This window comes from Hemiscyllium ocellatum, chromosome 15, assembly GCF_020745735.1.
Source record: "Hemiscyllium ocellatum isolate sHemOce1 chromosome 15, sHemOce1.pat.X.cur, whole genome shotgun sequence".
Classification (NCBI taxonomy): domain Eukaryota; kingdom Metazoa; phylum Chordata; class Chondrichthyes; order Orectolobiformes; family Hemiscylliidae; genus Hemiscyllium; species Hemiscyllium ocellatum.
This window is the reverse complement of record NC_083415.1, coordinates 25,036,819-25,056,687: the sequence shown is the minus strand read 5'-3', so window position 1 is coordinate 25,056,687 and position 19,869 is coordinate 25,036,819. Positions and strand designations below refer to the sequence as shown.

General features: G+C 38.4%; 1 protein-coding gene across 3 annotated transcripts in view; it reads right to left on the bottom strand.

Moving 5' to 3' along the window:
• The window catches only part of nfatc2a (nuclear factor of activated T cells 2a), a 163,396-nt gene that overhangs the window by 35,438 nt on the left and 108,089 nt on the right, over positions 1-19,869 (bottom strand). For all 3 annotated transcript variants that reach the window (XM_060836001.1, XM_060836002.1, XM_060836003.1), the window contains exons 8-9: positions 17,921-18,050; positions 15,000-15,839 (exon numbers count right to left, since the gene is read on the bottom strand). In XM_060836001.1, coding sequence (XP_060691984.1) covers positions 15,000-15,839; positions 17,921-18,050 — 970 coding nt within the window. The remainder of the gene's footprint in view (positions 1-14,999; positions 15,840-17,920; positions 18,051-19,869) is intronic.

The window sequence follows — 19,869 nt, the reverse complement described above, 5'->3', positions numbered from 1 at the left end:
CATAGATTTAGGGTGAGAGGGGAAAGGTATAAAAGAGACCTAAAGGGCAACTTTTTCACACAGTGGGTGGTACGGGTATGGAACGATCTGCCAGAGGAGGTGGCGGAGGCTGGTACAATTGCAACATTTAAGAGGCATTTGGATGCGTATACGAATAGGAAGGGTTTGGAGAGATACGGGCCGGATGCTGGCAGGTGGGACTAGATTGGGTTGGGATATCTGGTTATTATGGACGGGTTGGACCGAAGGGTCTGTTTCCATGCTGTACATCTCTATGACTCTAGACTCTATATGCAGGTTAGGTAGATTGGGCCATGCTAAATTTGCCCATAGTGTCCAGGGATGTGTAGACTAGGTGCATTAGCCATTGGAAATGCAGGGTTTCAGGGAGGGAGTGGGATGTCTTTGAACGACTAGTGTGAACTCAATGGGCCAAATTGCTTGCTTCCATTTTGTAGGGATTCTATGAAAATGCTGTTCACTGATGCCAGTAACTTGCAAAATGGAAGTAGAACTGAATAAGCTCTTTGAGTAGAAGATGTTACATAAATCAAGTTCACAAAGTTTGATGAAATAAAGGCTAAATGAAGGGCATCTTCTACAGGAGGTTACACAGAAATTGAATAAGTGCCTCTAATGCAATTACACTCATTTAAAAGTCCTTTCTGCAGCAAGATCAATTTGCCAATTATCAACATGGTGTAAGAAACAGAAGTAGAACTTTAGAACATAAGCTTTAATGAAACTATTTTAAAGAGAGTTAAAATAAGAAGGTAGTCTATAAAAATGACATCACCACCAGTCATCAGGGTTATATGCAATTGAACTTCATCTGCATTTCTCTATTCTTTTGCTTTCATTGTACCTATCACAGCTATTCAATTAAATGCTGCAGAAACCATGAACAAGAAAAATGTTAATGGGCGATTTTTTCTGAACAAAACAATTCCATGGCGCTCCTTATTTTAACTAATACATCGGAATATAATAATCTTTCACCAGGGCATTTCTGATTGGCTTTGCTACTCTCGGGTGTATTTAATAAATTATAAATACAACAGGCTGCTATATTTTGAGTTTTCTGTACCAGAAATAATTGAATTACATGGACACAAACTTCTAAAAATCTTTAAAAATGGTTGGCAAATTGCTGCATCCTTATATGAATGGTTATTTTGTTGGTTGCTTTTTCCTTGTGATTCAAATGAAAGTAAAAGGAACAATAAAATAATTCTTCTTAGTTAATTTTAGTTCGTGGAGATGTTTTGCTATTTACATTTCTGTAAGTGGGACTCCACAAAATGGCTTCAACTTTTTTTTTAACTCCTTGATGGGATTTGGGCATCATTGGCAAGGCCAGCATTGTTTCCTGCTTTTGAGAGGGTAATGGTGAATTGCTTTGTTGAATTACTCTGTTGCAGTTCTTATGTTCTTGACACATTAATAGAACGATTGGGGAGAGAGTTCTTGCATGTTGACTAATCAATGATGAAGAAGCAGTGAATTTATTTCTAAATCAGGATGACGTGCTACTTCAAGCTGAACTTGCTGGAAGTGTTGTTCCCATATGGCTACTGCCTTTTGCCTTCTAGGTGTGAGAGACCAAGTGTTTGGGAGGAAATCTTGTTAAAGAAGTCGTGGTAATTTGCTGCAGTGAATCTTGTAAGTATAACACACTACAGCCTCAGTGCACATTGTTTGATGACAACCGTATCACAAGCAGAACACATGTTGTAGTCCCAACTGCACTACAGCAAGGTAAATTTTTTTATCTTGCTCGTGAAGGATATAATAGCATTTCTAAGATGACACAATGATCCTATGAGCAGTCGAATATCCAGCTACAGATTGCTACAAAACTAGAAGCAATGTTGCTTATACAGTCACTGAGAAATCTGTTCAACCAGGTCCCACATAGCTACAAAAATTAACAAAACCATGACACAACTCCATGAAGATAATGTGGGAGAAGTGTAAGCAAATGCTGGCAAATACACAAAATGCTTCTCGTTCATTGAATTAGTGTCAGACATTGCTACAACCAATTCCACGATGGCCAATTTGACCACTGACGTTTTAGACAATAGAGCTTTCTGAAGGCTATCACTATAGCCAATGGGCTATCATTTATTTCTGGTCAGTGCATGGTGTTCATGGTAAGGAATGAAATTCACCACCATCTGACATCATCATTCAATTGAATGGTGACATTTAATAAGTAATAACTGGTAGACTGAGAGCGAGGAAGAGAGATTATATTCATAATCCATTCATGTGCTACTTCATAAATGTCAATCCATCCCACATTCTCTGATGGAAACAGTCTGGCCAAATTTATGATTGATTGCAATCTGCAATCTTCATTGCCGGGTGACTATTCTAACTCATCACCAATATCCAATGGGAATATCCGAGTGAAAGCAAAAGATAGTGCAAATTGGCTAGGTAAAGCAAAGATGTACTTCAACAAGTGAATGCAAGTAAAGAAACAATTATTTGAAATTGGAAATTGGGTTTGCAACAAATGGCCAAATTACAATCACAAGCTCATTATCATCTCGATCATTGGAACAAAGCAGATCAAGTATTTGTGCCATATTAACTCTTAACTGTTGGAGGATAACACAAAATGGAGTGAAATGTTTGATAGCTGGCAGGTGAGGATATTTTGAAGACAGTGGTTTTGAGGATATGATTCTTTTTCTTATACTTCCCTTCCTACAAATTAAACACCTTTCAAGGTTGACTCACAATGTTAAATTCATTTCTGGTGTAATGTTTGGCACTGTCTGGATTATTTGGTAAATTATGTTCAAAAGCAGAATCAGGTTTGTGCAGAACATTACATTTTGAGTTTTCAAACACCAGATGGTTAGTGTTTTCAAACATCAGTGCAATCAGTACACTGCTAGCTGCGAACAATCAAAGGGACATTATCTATTAGTCATTGAGACATATGGATCCAGCATCATACTTGCACTGAAATTCATATCCAATGTTACTCACTTGTGCAATATACGAAACTGCTTTGATTATAGTATCTTATTATGGGAGAATCCCACATATATTTCCCTGAAGAATAGTAGTGTGAGACAGGTAGTTTCAACTGTTGCTCAGATTTATGAATGGTTTTGGTATTCCTTGTCTTGTCATCAAGGTGACATAGTGAATGGAGGGCTAGTGGCTTATTCATAGGTTGCCAATAAGATTGGTTTTACAGCACATGGAACTGTTGGAATCCTAACATGATTATTAACCAGAGAACGCATCTGATGTGAGGTAAGTAGGCAACAAATATAAAAGACTAGTGGACCATATCAAAAACATATTCCTTTGGTTGTCTATCTTAATAGCAGGCATCATGCAAACTATGCTCACCCAGCTAGCTCTTGCAAATCTCAGAACATAGTGCCCAGCACCAGATGTGATTTTGCTACTGGACAACATTAACTAAATAATCCAGACTGCACTAAGAATTACACCAGAAACCGGTTTAAGATTACCAGTCAGGCTCAAAGTGCATTTCATCTGTGTGTGCAAGAAGCTACATACATTCATGCATTAGACTCTTCTAGTCGGCGTACAGTATTTACTTGCTGCTGTGAGGTTAATCAGCGAGATAGGATTGACAACTAACTGATCCAGCTAGATCTCCATGCCAACTAACCATGCAGCATAAACTGGTGATCCCTTTCAAAGTTTGATTGCTTGAATCACACTCTTGAAGAGTGTAAGACAAAAACAATAACTTTATGCTTTTTTTTAGCAATGTTTACATTAGTTAACTGTTTGGTGCTGTGTAGTAAGCCTGTGGGTGACATTACAGAGGAACTGAAAGCAAGTAGTATAAGAGAGCAAACATTTTAAAAGCATTAAAATAAATCTGTTCACACGTAGAATCTGGTGTGTCATTTATGAATATATCTCTGACACAATACAGCATCTTAATAAAACCTGGCAGATAAAATCCAACTTCCCAGGAAAGGCACATGGCAGTTTCAAGCCAGGTAACCATGACCACCTTAATCCAATGACCCTTCAGTTCAATGTTTATCAACCATATGCATGGAGGTTGAGGGTGACCAGACAGAATCCCATTTGAGTCTGACTTGACACCCACGTGTTAGAAGGCACCAAATACTGATTGCAAAAATGATTCCTGAATGATGTTTCTCCTGTTTGATCCATAAACACATCCACTAATCACTGTGTCCCCTCCATATCTTGCTAATCTGGCCAGTATTAGTTAATTCAGTAGTGATCAAAAATCAAATGATTAATTTTTTAAGGTCTTCATAGCTTAGGGCATCTATGGTGCATCTACAGTCGAGTCATGGAGGAGCCAAAACACACTCTTATTTTAAACAAAATACTCAATATATTTAAATATTTGTTCACAGATTAGATACCTATTTTGAAAAATAGCCAACATAAACCCACAAAATGGGAAGCTGCAGATTTTAATGTGCATGCTATTAAAATAAAACAGTGAGATTTAGCTTCTTCTGTACACATGCACTACCATCAAGTTCTATGAGATCATAAAACTGCAGGATCTACATAGTCAGCTTTACCACGAACGCTTTACTGGAATCATAATGAGCTGTATAAACCTCTTTGTACAGTGCCAGATACAATATCACTTTGATCGTTAATCCAAGGAGAGGTGAAAATGGCATTTTTAGTATCAATCTGTGATTAATAATTATGCGCAGAATATGCAAAAATATTCCAATTTCTTTTCAAAAAAATTCCCAGCCAAATTATAAAGTTATCAGATTAGCAATATCAAGCGGACAGTTTTCAAAAAGCATTTTGTATGCTGAAGTTATGAGGTTCCTGATTTGGAATCCACTGAAATTTCTTCATTAAAATGCACATATAAGTATGTAAGATGGAATATTATAAGGGTGAGCTACAGCGAGATGTGTGGCAAAATCGGCTGACATGTGTGGCAAGGCCCTTCTTAATGTTGGGAACAAACTTAGACCGTCTTTTATGTTTTTACAAGTGACGTAATGAGATTCTCGTTAGGCAATGGTGAGTTGCCAATTGTTGGTGATTATTGCTTGTTAAATGCCTTGTTAACAGCCCAACTCACCTCATTAATATTCAGCTTCCTATTTTATCAAACTCTCCAAACAAGCCTGATGTTAGGAAACGACAGCAAACATTAGGCAGATTCAGCTCAGCACTTGCTACGAATGACTATCGCATTGGCAACAGAGTCAGCAATATCTCAGGGCATGCTCCATGGGGATTAGGCACATGCATCCAATATCTGCCAGCCTCCAAGGATTCTCACTGCACATGTCTGATCCATTTATAGGATGTTTCTGCATTTCCATGCTGCATCTCAGGTTGCACTGGCAACTATCATTGCAATGCTGCAGCAAGGATGCTATGTACTCATAGACTGGACGGGACTGCAACTCCATCACAGTGAGTCAAGGGCAGCTCTGATAACATTCCAGGCCCTGTGGGGGTGGTCAGGATCAGGATCCTTTCCTTATAATTGGTGAAGAGGTGTCAGTCAGATAGCACACCACCCATATTGATTCTTTCTGCCCTGTTGTACCCTGTTTTCCTCCTGGAATGAGGGAAAGAGTAGTATGGCAGGAGATGAAGGTGGATGGCACAGATATTATTGTTAATGCAAGTGTGGAGTTGTCCCAAGTGAGAGAGTAGGCCGCTTAGAGGGCATGCAGGCTTAGTGGTGATGGGGTGAGTGACAGCAATTGGGGACGATATTGCAGATAATAGCAAGAATTGGAGAGCTTGAACCTTGGTGCGCGGTGTGTAGAGTAGCAGAGTGAGTGTGAACTGTCAGATAAAATGGTGGAACTTAGCCTAGTGGACTGGAGAAGTGCAGTGACCTTTACCTTATAATGCTGGGCATTCCTACAAATAGTTGAGACTGGTTTAACCTGAATGACAACCTCAGAGCAGGCTGGCATGGTCTCCACTGCTGGTCCTGGGGAAGCAGAAAGCCTTGTGTCAGCACCAATCCCTCCAGCAGGACTTCAAGGACCCTATTCTCAAAGCGAAGCACTAGTATCCCCAGTCTGCCATGTTGACAAATGTCAACAACTGTACAGGGTGGATTTGGACTGACAGTGCTTGTCCAAGTACATAACAGGCATTTAAAGATTGCACAGACACAGGTTATAGCATTAAATTCTGGGATATCTGCTGAGTGACGAACTGTTCCTGTAATTGTGCGTGATATGAAATTGGATGTGAGACACCATGGAAGCATGGTAGTTAATTAATGAAGGTTTAGTAAGATATAGTAATGACAAACCCTCCAAAAAATTCAATGTAACTTGCACCTAGCCAAAAAAAATCTTACAAGCCTATACACTTATCTTTCAAACTAAAATTTAGAAATAACACAGGATTTACAGTCTGAAGTAAGATGTTGAAATTTTTTGAGGCTTGATTTTCTCCTCAAGAGATAGATCTATTATATTTTGCAGGATAGCATACATTCTTTGTGTGGTTACAAAAAGAGGATGCAAGACTGCAGGATCTAAAGATTATCCCAATTCCCTCTCCTCCTCCCCAGTGCAAACTATTCCAAGCGCTTTTCTAACATCTGCAGTTATTCTGAGTAAACACTGGGAAAATTCAATATACTTTACAATGAGCTCCTTAATTCTCTTTCAAAATGCTATAAAAATCAACAGTACGTTTGAGACCAGAAGGAGCAATAAAATATAGAAATTGTAAAAATAAAAATTAACCAGCAGATTCCTGATACTGCGAAGTCAGGAAACTACAGAATTAATTTGTGTTTGGCTTTATACTAAATTTGAAAAGAAATATGGTACAATACAACTTTGAATTAAGTATTTTTGAACAATCTCCCATCTACATAAAGTTAAAAAAAAGCAGCTGTAACAAAAATAAAGATTCCACCACAGCATTGCTAATTCATTGTGCATGCCTCTGAAGTAGGGAAGGGATTACTCTAAATAAAATAGAAAGGTCATTTTCTTCACAGCACTAACTCAATACATCTAATTCTCTTTATATGCCAAAAATAGGATCAATAGCTAATTCAGGAGATAAAAAGGCATCTTCTGACTGGATAAAAGCTGTTTACTTGTCAAAGAGCTTTGAAGTTCCAAAGCATTATATCCAGAATTATTCTTAAATGTAATTCATCATTTTCTTTACAATTCCATTTTTTCACTCATTCACATGGCAGCAGTGGCTTCTCTAAATTATCATTGTAGATACACAGAAAAATGATGATGCTGATGGAGACCATTTGGCCCGACATTTCTGAGCTCTCTGAAAGTGGGCTGTCCTATGCAATCCCACTTCCAAGTTCCTGGTTGGTAGTTCTGAAAATTATGGGAATCTAAATGCACATCCCAGTGTCGAAAAAGGTGAATAAAGGTTTTTGGTTCTGTAATGCTCCCGGAAAATGAATCCCTGTGCTCTATAAAAAAAAATTCTCCAAAACCACTTTTAATCTTGTGAACTAAAATGCGACAAGACCAAGAGAAAAAAATTAAAATGAATGGAAGTTTATCATTAGAAATATTACGAAGTACAGTATTAGAAAAAAGTTTTATGCTGTCCTGTTAGGTAAAGCCCGAAAATCAAGGTTCAAAGTTATGTACTGCATCTATTCTGGTCTAAAAACACAGCCATCTAAATTAACATCTTCTTTGCTAAATCTTTTTCTGAATATCACAGTGATTAATTTCCAAGTTTTAATGCAAAAAATAATGTTAATCTTCATTTTGCAAGATGATGGTTTGCATTATGGTGACCACCTGTGTGAAGTTCACCTGGTGTGTCAGGACCCTATTCTGGCAGGACAGTCTCTGGCACATTTGCTGCAATGAATTAGGAAGATGCATGCTAGTGTCTCTTTTCTCTGGGCCCTCTTCTCAGCTAGGCACCTCTTCGAAAGTCCTTCCACACAAGAGGTCATTGCTGTCAGCAACATTCTCCCAGTTGTCAGTGACAATGTCTTCAATCTTGACATCCTGTAAGCAGGTCTCCTTGAAGTGGAGGAGTGCCCTGAGAAGTCTGGCTTTGTAAGCTCACAGTATGATAGTCATTGTCAGACTGCTGTTCTTCTATACTTTCTTATTCAGCTTGGTGGATTAGAGCTGCACATTGTCAATGTTGATGAATGGCAGTTTGGCAACATCCTGGATCATGATATGTGTCTTTCTGATGCTGAGGGTCAAAATATAAGTGAGGGAGTCTGTCCATTTGCAACCATTAGGTGTTCTTGAATATGTAATCTCAGTGCAGCGTAAAGCAACCCTTTCGTGAGGAGCTGTTGACCCTTGGATCACATGGAAGCAAAGCTGATCAACTTTTCTTTAGTTCTTGTATGCAATTACACACCTTTTTTAAATAAGCTGAAGGCACATGACAACAGCAAAAAGCCAGAAGACAAGCCTGTTTGACCCACTGCAGATCTCAAATGGTTCAGATGTTGCCCTGCCATATTGAGCTTACCAACCATGTTGCCACGGAAACAGGAGATCTCATTGAGCTCCCTCAGTGGGCAAACAATTTTCTCAGCTCATATGGTTGAATGCTTTGGGAAAACTGATGAAAGCCAATATAGAGTGGTCTTTTTTAAAATTATATTTTATGAGATATGGGTATTGCTCTGGCTAAGCTAAAATTTACTGCCAGTCCTTAACTGTCCTGGAGAAGACAGTGGTGAGTTGCCATCTTGGACTGCTGAAATCCTTGGGGTGTAGGGATACTCACAGTGCTGTTAGAAAGGCAGTTGCAGGGATTTGGAGAGATTTCTGTTGCAGCTGCCAGACTGATAACATCATGTAATTTCCAGATCTTCCAAGTTCCAGTTCTGAAAAAACACTGATTTGATTTGATTTATTGATTGCCACATGTATCTTGTTAGAAAATACAGTGAAAAGTGCTGTATGGTGCCATCACTCTCCAATGCCATCTTAAAACACGGAATAATAAATCAAAACATAGAATGTAGAGACAGAAAAATGAAGAAATAAAACAAGTGTCCAATTTCACAGTCGTTCTTGTTAAATGCTCGATCATTAGCCATGGGCCTGGTGGCCAGGCCTGAGTCCCCTTTGCTGTGCAACTGCCGCTGGAATGAGTCAACACTCTTCGGTGCCACATTTGGCCGGACTTCACCAATGCTGCCGGGTACTGTATCAGCCCAAACCTGACTCATCTGCCCACCTCACCAATGTAGCTGATGATGCCATACCAGGTCTCAAACAGGGCCCTAACTCACCATTGCCACCCTGTCTATGAATCTGAGCTAGACACAGATGCTGCTGGGAACCCAAACTCACCTCTGATGCTGACGCCATAAGTCCATGCTGCTGGGCCCACTTGTCGCCGCCAATGCCATCGCCTTGATCAAGCTCTTCACCAAGAGGTAAGTAAAACAAAATAGAAGAGAAAAAGAAACAAGAGGAGAGAGGAAGAAAATGAAAAGAAACTAAAACAAACGCAGTAGGCTTGGACGAGTCCCCTCATGCTCTAACGCCCTACTCCACCACCATCTTACTGGAATTCACTGTCACCGGGATTCAGGACAGCACTGGACAAAACTGCTTTCCAAAAACCCGTTAAAATCAATGTAGAATTTGACTTGTGCAATCAGTCTGCTAGTGATTTTTTCTCTCCATTCCTCAACTTTCATTAAAGTTTGCATTTCACTTAATGTGCTGTGTTTCAGACTTTGACCTGTCACAAAGGCTTCTCAATTAAAAAAGTAAAGTTACAAAGTGCGGTGGAAAAATGTTCACAAGATGAAGGGAACTAAGAATGACTAACTTTCTTAGCTTGATTATTGCAAAGTCAATTGTAATGGCTTTCTATGCTAATAATGCATTCCCCTTTCACTCAAAATTCCTATCCATCACAAGGAGGAATTACACATGCAGAGCAAAGGTCAGCAACAATAGTGTGTGCTCACAAAACCAGTACTCAATATAAATATCTTCAAAAAAAGTCTTATTAAGAACGTAGTTAAACTATAAACTATATTAAAATATATATTATCTCTTTCACACTCACTGAAGTCATAGCATCACATATACTGCAGATTTAAAGATGTCATTAACATTGGTAGGATTCGTATTAAGTCACAGAATTGTAGCAAATGGTACTCCTGAATAATAACTTGCCCACCATTATTTTTGATCACTACTGCTGCCAAGATATTATCCACAATTATAAAAATAACTCTCACATAACCAGTCAAATTTACAAATTGCAAACTCATGGGAAGTGACAACTTATCCCTCTCAAAGGATCACTTTTTTGAGACTTGATATTTTCTACTCAACGTGAATGGAGCTTCAACAAGTACTTGGGAGTGGTTCATTATAATAGAAGCTTTGTAGCAACAGAATGTGCTATAATGAGATTTGACTGTGGCATTATAATCCAACACATAAATAACAGGCTTACTGTTCACATAAGGTTTGTATTTTGATCAATTGCATACATGTGATCACCACACTGCTTGAATCCTTTTTATTTCACAAAAGTAATGTTATATTAAACATGAGCAATTGTAAACAAACTGGATATTATTCTGCATTTTTATGGTATTTAAATTTAGGTGATAGGTATTTGTTATGGGTATTAGGTTAATGTCATAATTATATACTTGACTATTTTCACTTGTTCCTGTTGTCTATTGGGACCAATGGCGTTTGTTTTAGATTGTTTCATGGCTAGTAAAATTAACAAACTTAATTCAGCTGCTTATGACAAAGTATGTTCTTTGAAGCTCTTTATAAGTTATCAGTTTCAGCGACAGCCATATTTTATACACAAACTATATCTGCTAAACGCGATGGTTTATCCTGATTTCACATTTACCTTTGACAGAATTGTCCACACCTCCTTCAACATCTCTCCTCCGCTGATCAGTTCAATGAAATTGTTCTCTAATTTTACCTCTCTGATTGTAGAGGAGAAAGTGAGGACTGCAGATGCTGGAGTATCAGAGCTGAAAATGTGTTGCTGGTAAAGCGCAGCAGGTCAGGCAGCATCCAAGGAACAGGAAATTCGACGTTTCGGGCATAAGCCCTTCATCAGGATGATGAAGGGCTTATGCCCGAAACGTCGAATTTCCTGTTCCTTGGATGCTGCCTGACCTGCTGCGCTTTTCCAGCAACACATTTTCACCTCTCTGATTGTACCCAAAGCATCCCTAGCAACGGCTTCTCTTCCAGACATGTATGAATGCAAACAAGATTCAGTAAAGATCTGACAACACCCACCTCCTCCTCTGTATCAACATATTGTCCAACAGTAACATAATTTTTCACCATGAGTTCAGATTCCATATATATGCTGTCCCCTTTGCTGCTTCGATCTGTGTTGTCAGATTTCTTATCTAACATCTGGTCTTCACTGAATTTTAATTTCCTCCAACTAAATATTGGAAAAACTGAAACCTTTGTCTTTGATCCCTTTCACAAATTTAGCACTATCTCCACTGACTCTAATAACTCCTAAATCCATGGCTAATCTTTTGTGATGGAATCATAGAGTATGCAAGCTCAGTATGTGTGTCAATCCTGAACTGAATTTCACAGCCATTTGTATCCATCACCAGGAATGACTTCTAATCTGTACAGTCACCCACACCTCCTGAGGGTTATCTATTTGAAACTATCATCTATGCTTTTGTCATTTCTAAGCTTAAACATTCCAAAGCTGAGAGAGACAATAATTTAGATTGATGTTTAACTCTTGCATATTTATTTTGAAGTGACAGTGAGGTCCTCTGAGAAATGATTTCTCCTCCTCTGTAGAAGCAAGTGCACATGTATAGCAGCATTAGGATTGCATTTAATAGTGTTTTAATTATCCCTGGATTAGATTAATTATACAGGACACAGAGGGTCCAATCTCAATTGCTGAATTATTTGATCTCGACACAAGCAGCTCTGCTGGCAAACCTTCTGGATTAGTGGTGCTGGAAAAGCACAGCAGTTCAGGCAGCATCTGAGGAGCTGTAAAATCAACGTTTCAGGCAAAAGCCCTTCATCAGGAATACAGGCAAAGTGCCTGAAGGTTGGAGAGATAAATGAGAGGAGGGTGGGGGTGGGGAGAAAGTCGATTTTCCTGCTCCTCGGATGCTGCCCGAACTGCTGTGCTTTTCCAGCACCACTAATCCAGGATCTGGTTTCCAGCATCTGCAGTCATTGTTTTTACCTGCTGGCAAAAGTGACAAGGGAGCAAAAGAAAATCAGTCGGAGTTGTCTCTCCTGATAACTGTCTACTGGTTTCTCCTAAAAGTGCGCCCATGCAGGCATTAAGTGGAAACATAGTAATGTAAAATAATGCCTCCATTATTCAAATCACTTGCTGACACTAAAGTTCACACCTAAATAATTAAAGCTTGATTTCAAAGGAGTCTTGGGGCTCGTGGAGACTCCAAAGATTCAAATTCTTCCCTAGTTGAAGGAATATGTGACTGATAGAAAAATTGAATGCAAAAAAAAGCTCCTCTAAATTTACAGAGAGTTCTCTGCTCTGACAAATCTAATGACCGGTATTAATAGGTCCAATTAAGCACAAGAGAAACCAGGAAAAATTACTGAACTACTCATGTATTTGTGTTTGTCTTTTGAGGCAAAATTATTCATCCTCTGGGGTGTTTGGCAATGTTCCAGCAGGTAACCAGGTAACTGCTCAGGTTGATGTGCACCTGAAAGATTTTGTTGCAGTAGAACAGAAGACCACAGACACCAACTGAGTTTTGGACAAATTGCTGACTCAGGATCTTCTGTTCTTGCATTTCCTGTTTGCCTTTGATATGTGCTTGCTTTCAAAGAAAGTCACATTTCTTAAAATTTCATTGCACCAGGTGCAGTGAAACTAACGTTAAAACTCCTAACGAACTTCAGACTGTCTTCCTTTGACTGCTATGAGAGCACACTCCAGATTCAATCACCCCATAAAACATTTGCTTTTGTAACCCCCTATTATAAGGCATTGTGGCCACATGACCAACCTAACTTGTGAGTAAGCAACATAAAGGTAAATGGCAAGTAAAGTGTCTCGATCTTGTTATATCAAATCAGCTAGACTTATTCACTATGTCTACAAATACAAGTCTTCTAATAGGAGCTGACTTTGCAAGTGAACACGCTGAAGTTCACTTGAGTGGAGGAGTTCAGCTATAAGGAACTGAAGTGATTCCAATCAGCAGCAATATCAATTTAGCATAGTTTTCACAACGAGATATGAATCTGGAACTTTGATTGATTTCTTGGATGAATGATCACATTACTCAACAAGACATGGCATTTAAAAAATATGGTTGCTGAATTGCTTCCAGAATCTAAGATGCAAACCCATATCTGTTATTCCTGACAGGTATGTTTATGCAGAATAAAGATATCTTATTGAAGCTATATGGGACATATTGTCCCATCTGTTCATAATTCAGGTCAAACTTTCATGGAGATTCACAGAGTATTTTGAAATTAGAAATTTTTAAAAAGTGAGTTCAACTTTATTCAAGTTTTAAACAGATTAAAATTGAGTAGAAGGTGCCTATGAACTGTTCAATCACTGCAGGCTTCAAAACCTGCCAATTCCTGTTAACATGTAAAAAAGTTAACCAGTTGTGATTGATTCATTTTGCAAATATGAACTAATGTAACTGACCTGTTATATATAAAAGCAATCTCAGCTACTCATTCTGGAGAGATCACAAATGTACCACATGGAATCTTTTAGAACTTCTAAGTCTTTCCAGCAGAATTTTGGACATGAACCAGATGTTTTTCATGCTACCTTTGAACTATGTTATAAGCGAACCTTCCAGCTTACACACGGCATGTTTTTAGATCTTTCTATATGAGCTTCATGTACCTAATAAAACTGCATGTGTTTATGTGTTTTCGAAGCTATCCTAAAAAAAAAATCTAAGCACAAATGTCCGCTAGAAATCTAATGCTCAAAGTGCTAGGTAACACATTGGTTAAGGACCCAGGCCCCAGATTCCACCCTGTGCCCAAGTACTTCCAGCAGAAGTACTACCTAATATTTACCCCTAAGTCAAAATTACCAATGGATTCTGAGTGAAAGGACTAGGCCAATATCAAATCACCTATTACTGAATCATACGCATATGCTTACAGCTACACTAAAATGAAGCTCGAAATGATTCTTCTGATAATGCTTTTCCAGTTAGGAAAACTAGTGGTTGAATGATTAATGAACCAACTGTTTACTTACCTTTCAGCTTTGTGTTACTCTTCTACAATTTTCCAAATTGGTTGTGGGCAAAATAAAGATAAATATGACATGACTCATTTAATTGACAGCCCTGTGATGGAACTGACTGATTTTGGGAGAAGGTGAGGACTGCAGATTCTGGAAATCATTTTCCAGCGCCACACTTTTTGACTATGATGAAATTGCACTAGTAATACAAAAGGTGAGCATTTAGCCCCATACACTTTAATTAAAATGATCATTGCTTGGAACCTAACTGAGTCAGATAAAATATTTTTCTGTTAAGTATTAATTTTAAAAAATGAATGAATTTATTCAGTCTGTTTCCTTACTAGTTGAATAAAAGTGCACAGAAAAATAAATTTAGGGATAATTATGTACCTGTATGGTATGGGAAATTAAATGTGACTGAACACTGTGGAGAATGCACTTTTCTGAAGTGAAGCCTCCAGTTATAAATTTAGAGATGCATACAGAGTATCTACAGTGCATTTAATCCTTTCATTTCACAGTTGGAAGAAATTATTGCTATAAATGATGAAAAGAAACAGAGGGGGAGCCACTTTCCTAGCCCTGGCATACTGTTACCTTTCAACTTTATGAGTACACAAGAGACATCCAAACGAGATTTTATTTTAAAAGGATGAGTCAAGGGACCAAAATGTTAGGTTTTTTTAAAATATCTGACTTATACTTTGAAAATATTCTTATATTTCAGTTGCACCAATAGATTTAATGAAGGAATTTAATCTTACCATCATCCAGATATGCTTGGTCAAGGTTCTGTGGTTCTTGCTTCACTGTGACTCCAGCAACTGTAGTTTCCTTCTCCTGTTGATCCAGTATCAGTGGGAGCTGAGATGGTGAAGCACCATTTTTTGAGACCTTCTGGATTGCATTGGATGTTTGCTGCTGTTGCTGAATCACGGCTGCATATTGATTTGGGCTATTTTTTTGCACGTGATGTTGTGGTGTAGTGGACCGCACAATGGGCACATGGGCATCACTCTCTGAATACACCTGGCATTGGTAGTCCTGCTGGGTGCTGTATCTCAACTGTTGGCTGGTTGGTGAATGGTGAATCATAGAAGATAGCTGCTGATGGGTTGGGGAGTGTTGGATCAGAGATGCTTGATGATTTGTTGGAGAATTGTGGATCATGGAAGAAGACTCATGATTGTTATGGGAATGATGAATTATGGTGGAAGACTGATTGGTTGGAGAGTGGTGTGTCATAGAAGACTGGACAGGTGACCCAGCATGCACCAATACTGATTTGTGAGCATCTTGAATTATGGGAATGGATGGCACCATCACAGCAGTTGGTTGATAGCCAAGATGATTAGGACTGCCACCTTTGGATCTTTGATAGACAACTCCTGTTGGATTCTGCTGCTGGTACTTTGAATCATGTGAAGAAAATCCAGTACGACAGGAAGCCAAGCTTCCTGCAAGGCAGGAAGTGGGATTAGTGACCATTACAGGGGTCATGACTTGTTGTGTAGAATAAAACTGAGACATGGTTCTATGATGTACAGTGCTGCAGAATATGGTGTCTTCACACTCATCTGTTGGCTCTGTTTTAATTATAGGCACTGAAATAAATTACATAAAAACATTTTACCCTCAGCTCTCATTAATATTTTTGAAAGCAAAATGTAGGCACAATCCAAATTGTATAATCTATTAAATATATAGAGTTTAAAAAGTTCAGGGTTTATAAATTAATTGGTGTTAGTTTTGTTGAAGTAAACTTAAGCAAAGGCAATCAGGCAGGAAAGTGTGTGTGGGGAGGGTGGGTGAATAGGAGCAAAGGACGCAAGTTAGACAAAGACATCAGTGACACTTGGTTTGAATGTGAAGCCAGAAAAATACTCACTCATCCTGCAGCTCCACATTTAAGTACTCCCCTTATCTAAACATTATGTTGGCAATTTGCAGCTGTTCCTCTAAAATTTAAGTTAGTTTGCATGTAGACCTTGATTTTCAGAGTGTAACTGGCCTAGGACTACATTTGTTCAGGGTGAGACATTTATGCATAGAGGACCTTAAACGGGTGTCTAGCCTCTTATTTGTAAATGCAAAGAGCCTAATGTCCTTTTCAAGGACAGAGGTGTCAACTTTTCTCTTGAATGGATCAATATGAGGCACAGCATACCTCTGTTTCATTATAAGCCTGTATTGTCTGCTGATTAAGCTGGAAATATCTATTTAGCATTAAAAAAAAACAGGTATGGTGTTATCACATTTCTAGGCTTACATGTTTCACAAAGGATTTTGATCTGATTATATCGCTTTTTTAAAAAATGTACTTGTGGTATGTGGGTGTCACTAGATGAGCTAGCATTTATTGCCTGTCCCTCGTTGTCCATGAGAAGATGGTGGTGAACTGCTTTCTTGAACCACAGCAATCCATGTGCTGTAAGTAGACCCACACGCTGTTTGGATAAGAATTCCAGGATTTTATTCTGGTGACACAAGGAATGCTGATATAGTTCTAAGTCAGTGGCTTGGAAGGGAATTTGAATGTAATGGTGTTCCTACTGCTCTTGATTTTTTTTCTCGGTGGAAGTGATCATGTGTTTGGAAGGTGCTGTCAAAGCATCCAGTGTCACATTATTTCATGTGAAATTATTCTTTTTTTTAAAGCAAGCATATCTTCAAATGCATTCTATGATTAGAATATGCAATGGTATTACATGTTTAGTCTCATACTGACCAATGCATACCATGCAATGAGACACCAGTCAGAGAGATTTTGCAAATTGAGACAGCATTTTAAAAGTGATTAAGGACTTTTTCTGTTCTTTTTGTTTAAATGTTTCAGCTTCTGAACTTCAGATCACTCTCTTAAGTGAAGCTTAGCTACTTTAAGTTTCTAGTGCAATTTCGCTGGCTCTGATAACTCAGTATTTCTCTGATAGCAACTCAGATTGGCAGAAAATTGCTTCAGGAATTAAACTCTTCCTGCGACTTCATAGACTGATCCTCATATCTCCAAAAAGCAGTTGCACATACCCATATTACAACTTGTCACAACTTGTAACAACAAAGTACCTTATTGGAAAATAGATGATCAGCAAACATTAAAACAAATGTTTTAATGCTTCTCAATTCAAAACCATAAAATGATCAGTTTTCAAATCAGGCTGGATATATGCAGTAGACCTCCCTAGCAATGCGAACTAAACTTAACCGAATCAACATCTCTCAAGATTGCAACCAATCCAAATCAATTTGACTCAAATCGCCTAAAATTACTGAACAAGCCCAGTTGATTAAATGCCCGAGTTGGTGAGGCTTTCTGGATTTTAACTTTCAGCTATATGCAAAACTAACCACCAGTCTTGCACATAAGTTACAAAATGTGCACAATGTGTATTTGTTTGAATGTGGCTTGGCTTTTGCCTTAAGCTTTAGGGAAGGCTAAAAAAAAATGCTTGCCAACATTTGTATTGAGTTAGCCTGGAGACATGATTCAGACTGCAGCTGGCTTTTTAATTCAATTCCTTGGGGCAGATTTTCCTCTCCCCCTATGCCCCAGTGTAAGTCAGATGGGCAACATGTTTCATCCAAATGCCAACTTGAACTTGGCTGAACCCAAACACCTTTCCGGGTTCAGCTGTATTAAATGTTTAGGACGAGAGGTGCATTGATGTCTCTCCAAGTCATTTACCTGCAGGGAGATACGTAAATCTCTGTGGTTGGCTCCTTTTCCTTTTTCCATTAACAACACAGAAGTTTACTTTAGCTGGTGTGCGGATATGTTGGTTCCGATAGCGTGGAATTTCAACAAAGAGAATATTCTAAATAGCAAAAAAGCAGAAGGTGAAAATATAGCAATTGTATGGCACCTTGTTCATTATTTTTGCCATACTATAAAACTCTGTAAAATAAAGCAATTGACTTATTTTAATCAGGATAAGCAGCAATTAGTTTAATGAGATATTCCTTCCCTAAATTTTAAAAATTGTGATTGTAGTGCTCTGTTTATAAACCTGAACAGTAATTCATCTGAAAATATATATGCTGAGTTCATTATTAACTTTTGCTGTTTAATTTGTTTGCAAACATTAAGGAGCTCTGTATCCAACATTTGCAGACATCACAGTGGGACAGTAGCTCACATCACATCTTCGCTGTTGCTGCACAACTGTCCTACCTTGGTCTATTTGGTAGCCAACAGTCAACTGTACAAAGTCAAGATTCTCATAGAAGTTTCCTTGCTCTAGATCTTTTCTGATCTATAATTTATTGCAGCTCTTAGAGAGCAGGATATATAATAGTTTCAACACACTGTCCTTTGTATGTGGTAGGCAAAACAGCACCAAGGACTGTAAAGTCAAAAAGGGCTGGTGTGATATTCTAATTATTTTCAAAAGGACACCAAAAAGGTTTTGAAACTGAACCGTGGAATGGTTAATGCCATTATGTCCTCGGGATTACTTGTATTGGGAATTTCAAACCATAGTCTGCACTCATTCTCTGAGTAGAAGCAGTATTTTTTTTCACTGAGGGAATGAGAAGTCAGAATAATTGACTTCAGTTATGGAGAGCCATTGATGGAGATCTTTGAAGAGGGTTACAAACCTGCCCTCTTAAGGAGGAGTAAATAGAGCACATGCTGCATTGTGAAAGGGTCCAAAAAGAAGGAGAAAAGTAACTCTTTTCTTTACAAAAATCTATAACAGTAAAAACCTGTAATCATGAAGCATTTAAGCGAGTTAATTGTGTGAACAATATATGATTAGATCAAAATATGTTCATATTTTCTGCTATGCAGCTGGAAACAAAAGCTCCTTTAATAAGATACAACAAAAGTAATTGCACCCCACGGTGAAAATAGTTACAATCATAGAATCACTACAATGTGGAAATAGGTCATTAGGCCCAACAAGTCCTCACTGACCCTCCGAAGAGTATCCCATCCAGACCTACTCTCTTACATTTACCCTTGACTAATGCAGCTAACCTACATATCCCTGAACACTATGGGCAATTTAGCATAACCAATTCGCCTAACTTGTACATCTTTAGACTGGAAACCCAGTACACCCAGAGGAAACCCACACAGACAGTCACCCAAGGCTGGAATTGAACCTGGTGAGGCAGCAGTGTTAACCACTGAGCTACCGTGTTGTCCCTATCATTCTATCATTACCGTCGTCTTTCGGTAACTTCACAGAACTTTATATTACTTCTAATTAGAGTTATGTACAGTAATATCATTTCATTATTGCTTAAAAACAAAAGAATTGTGATCTAATCACTCATTCTTAGCATTTAGATGCTCATCAATGCAATTTTATAAAAGTCTCAAATATTAGTGTTAAAGGATTCATGCAAATTCCATTGTTAAAAAAACTTCAATTTCTTCGAATTGGCTTTTCTATTTTTTGCCCAGTCTTCAGCTGACACAAATATTATCAATATTTAATGATGGATGCAGACAGCAGGAGTCATGGCTCACCCATCTCAGGAGAAAGTCCCAGCAGATGTGGGGTTTTATTTCTGGGTTGTTGGGGGCTTGATAATTCAGGTTGGGCCTATCACACTGTAAGAGTTTGGAGGAAAGCAAAGGGGCTGCCAGGAGTTAAAGTGAGCTGCTCAAAGGGCCTGTACCTG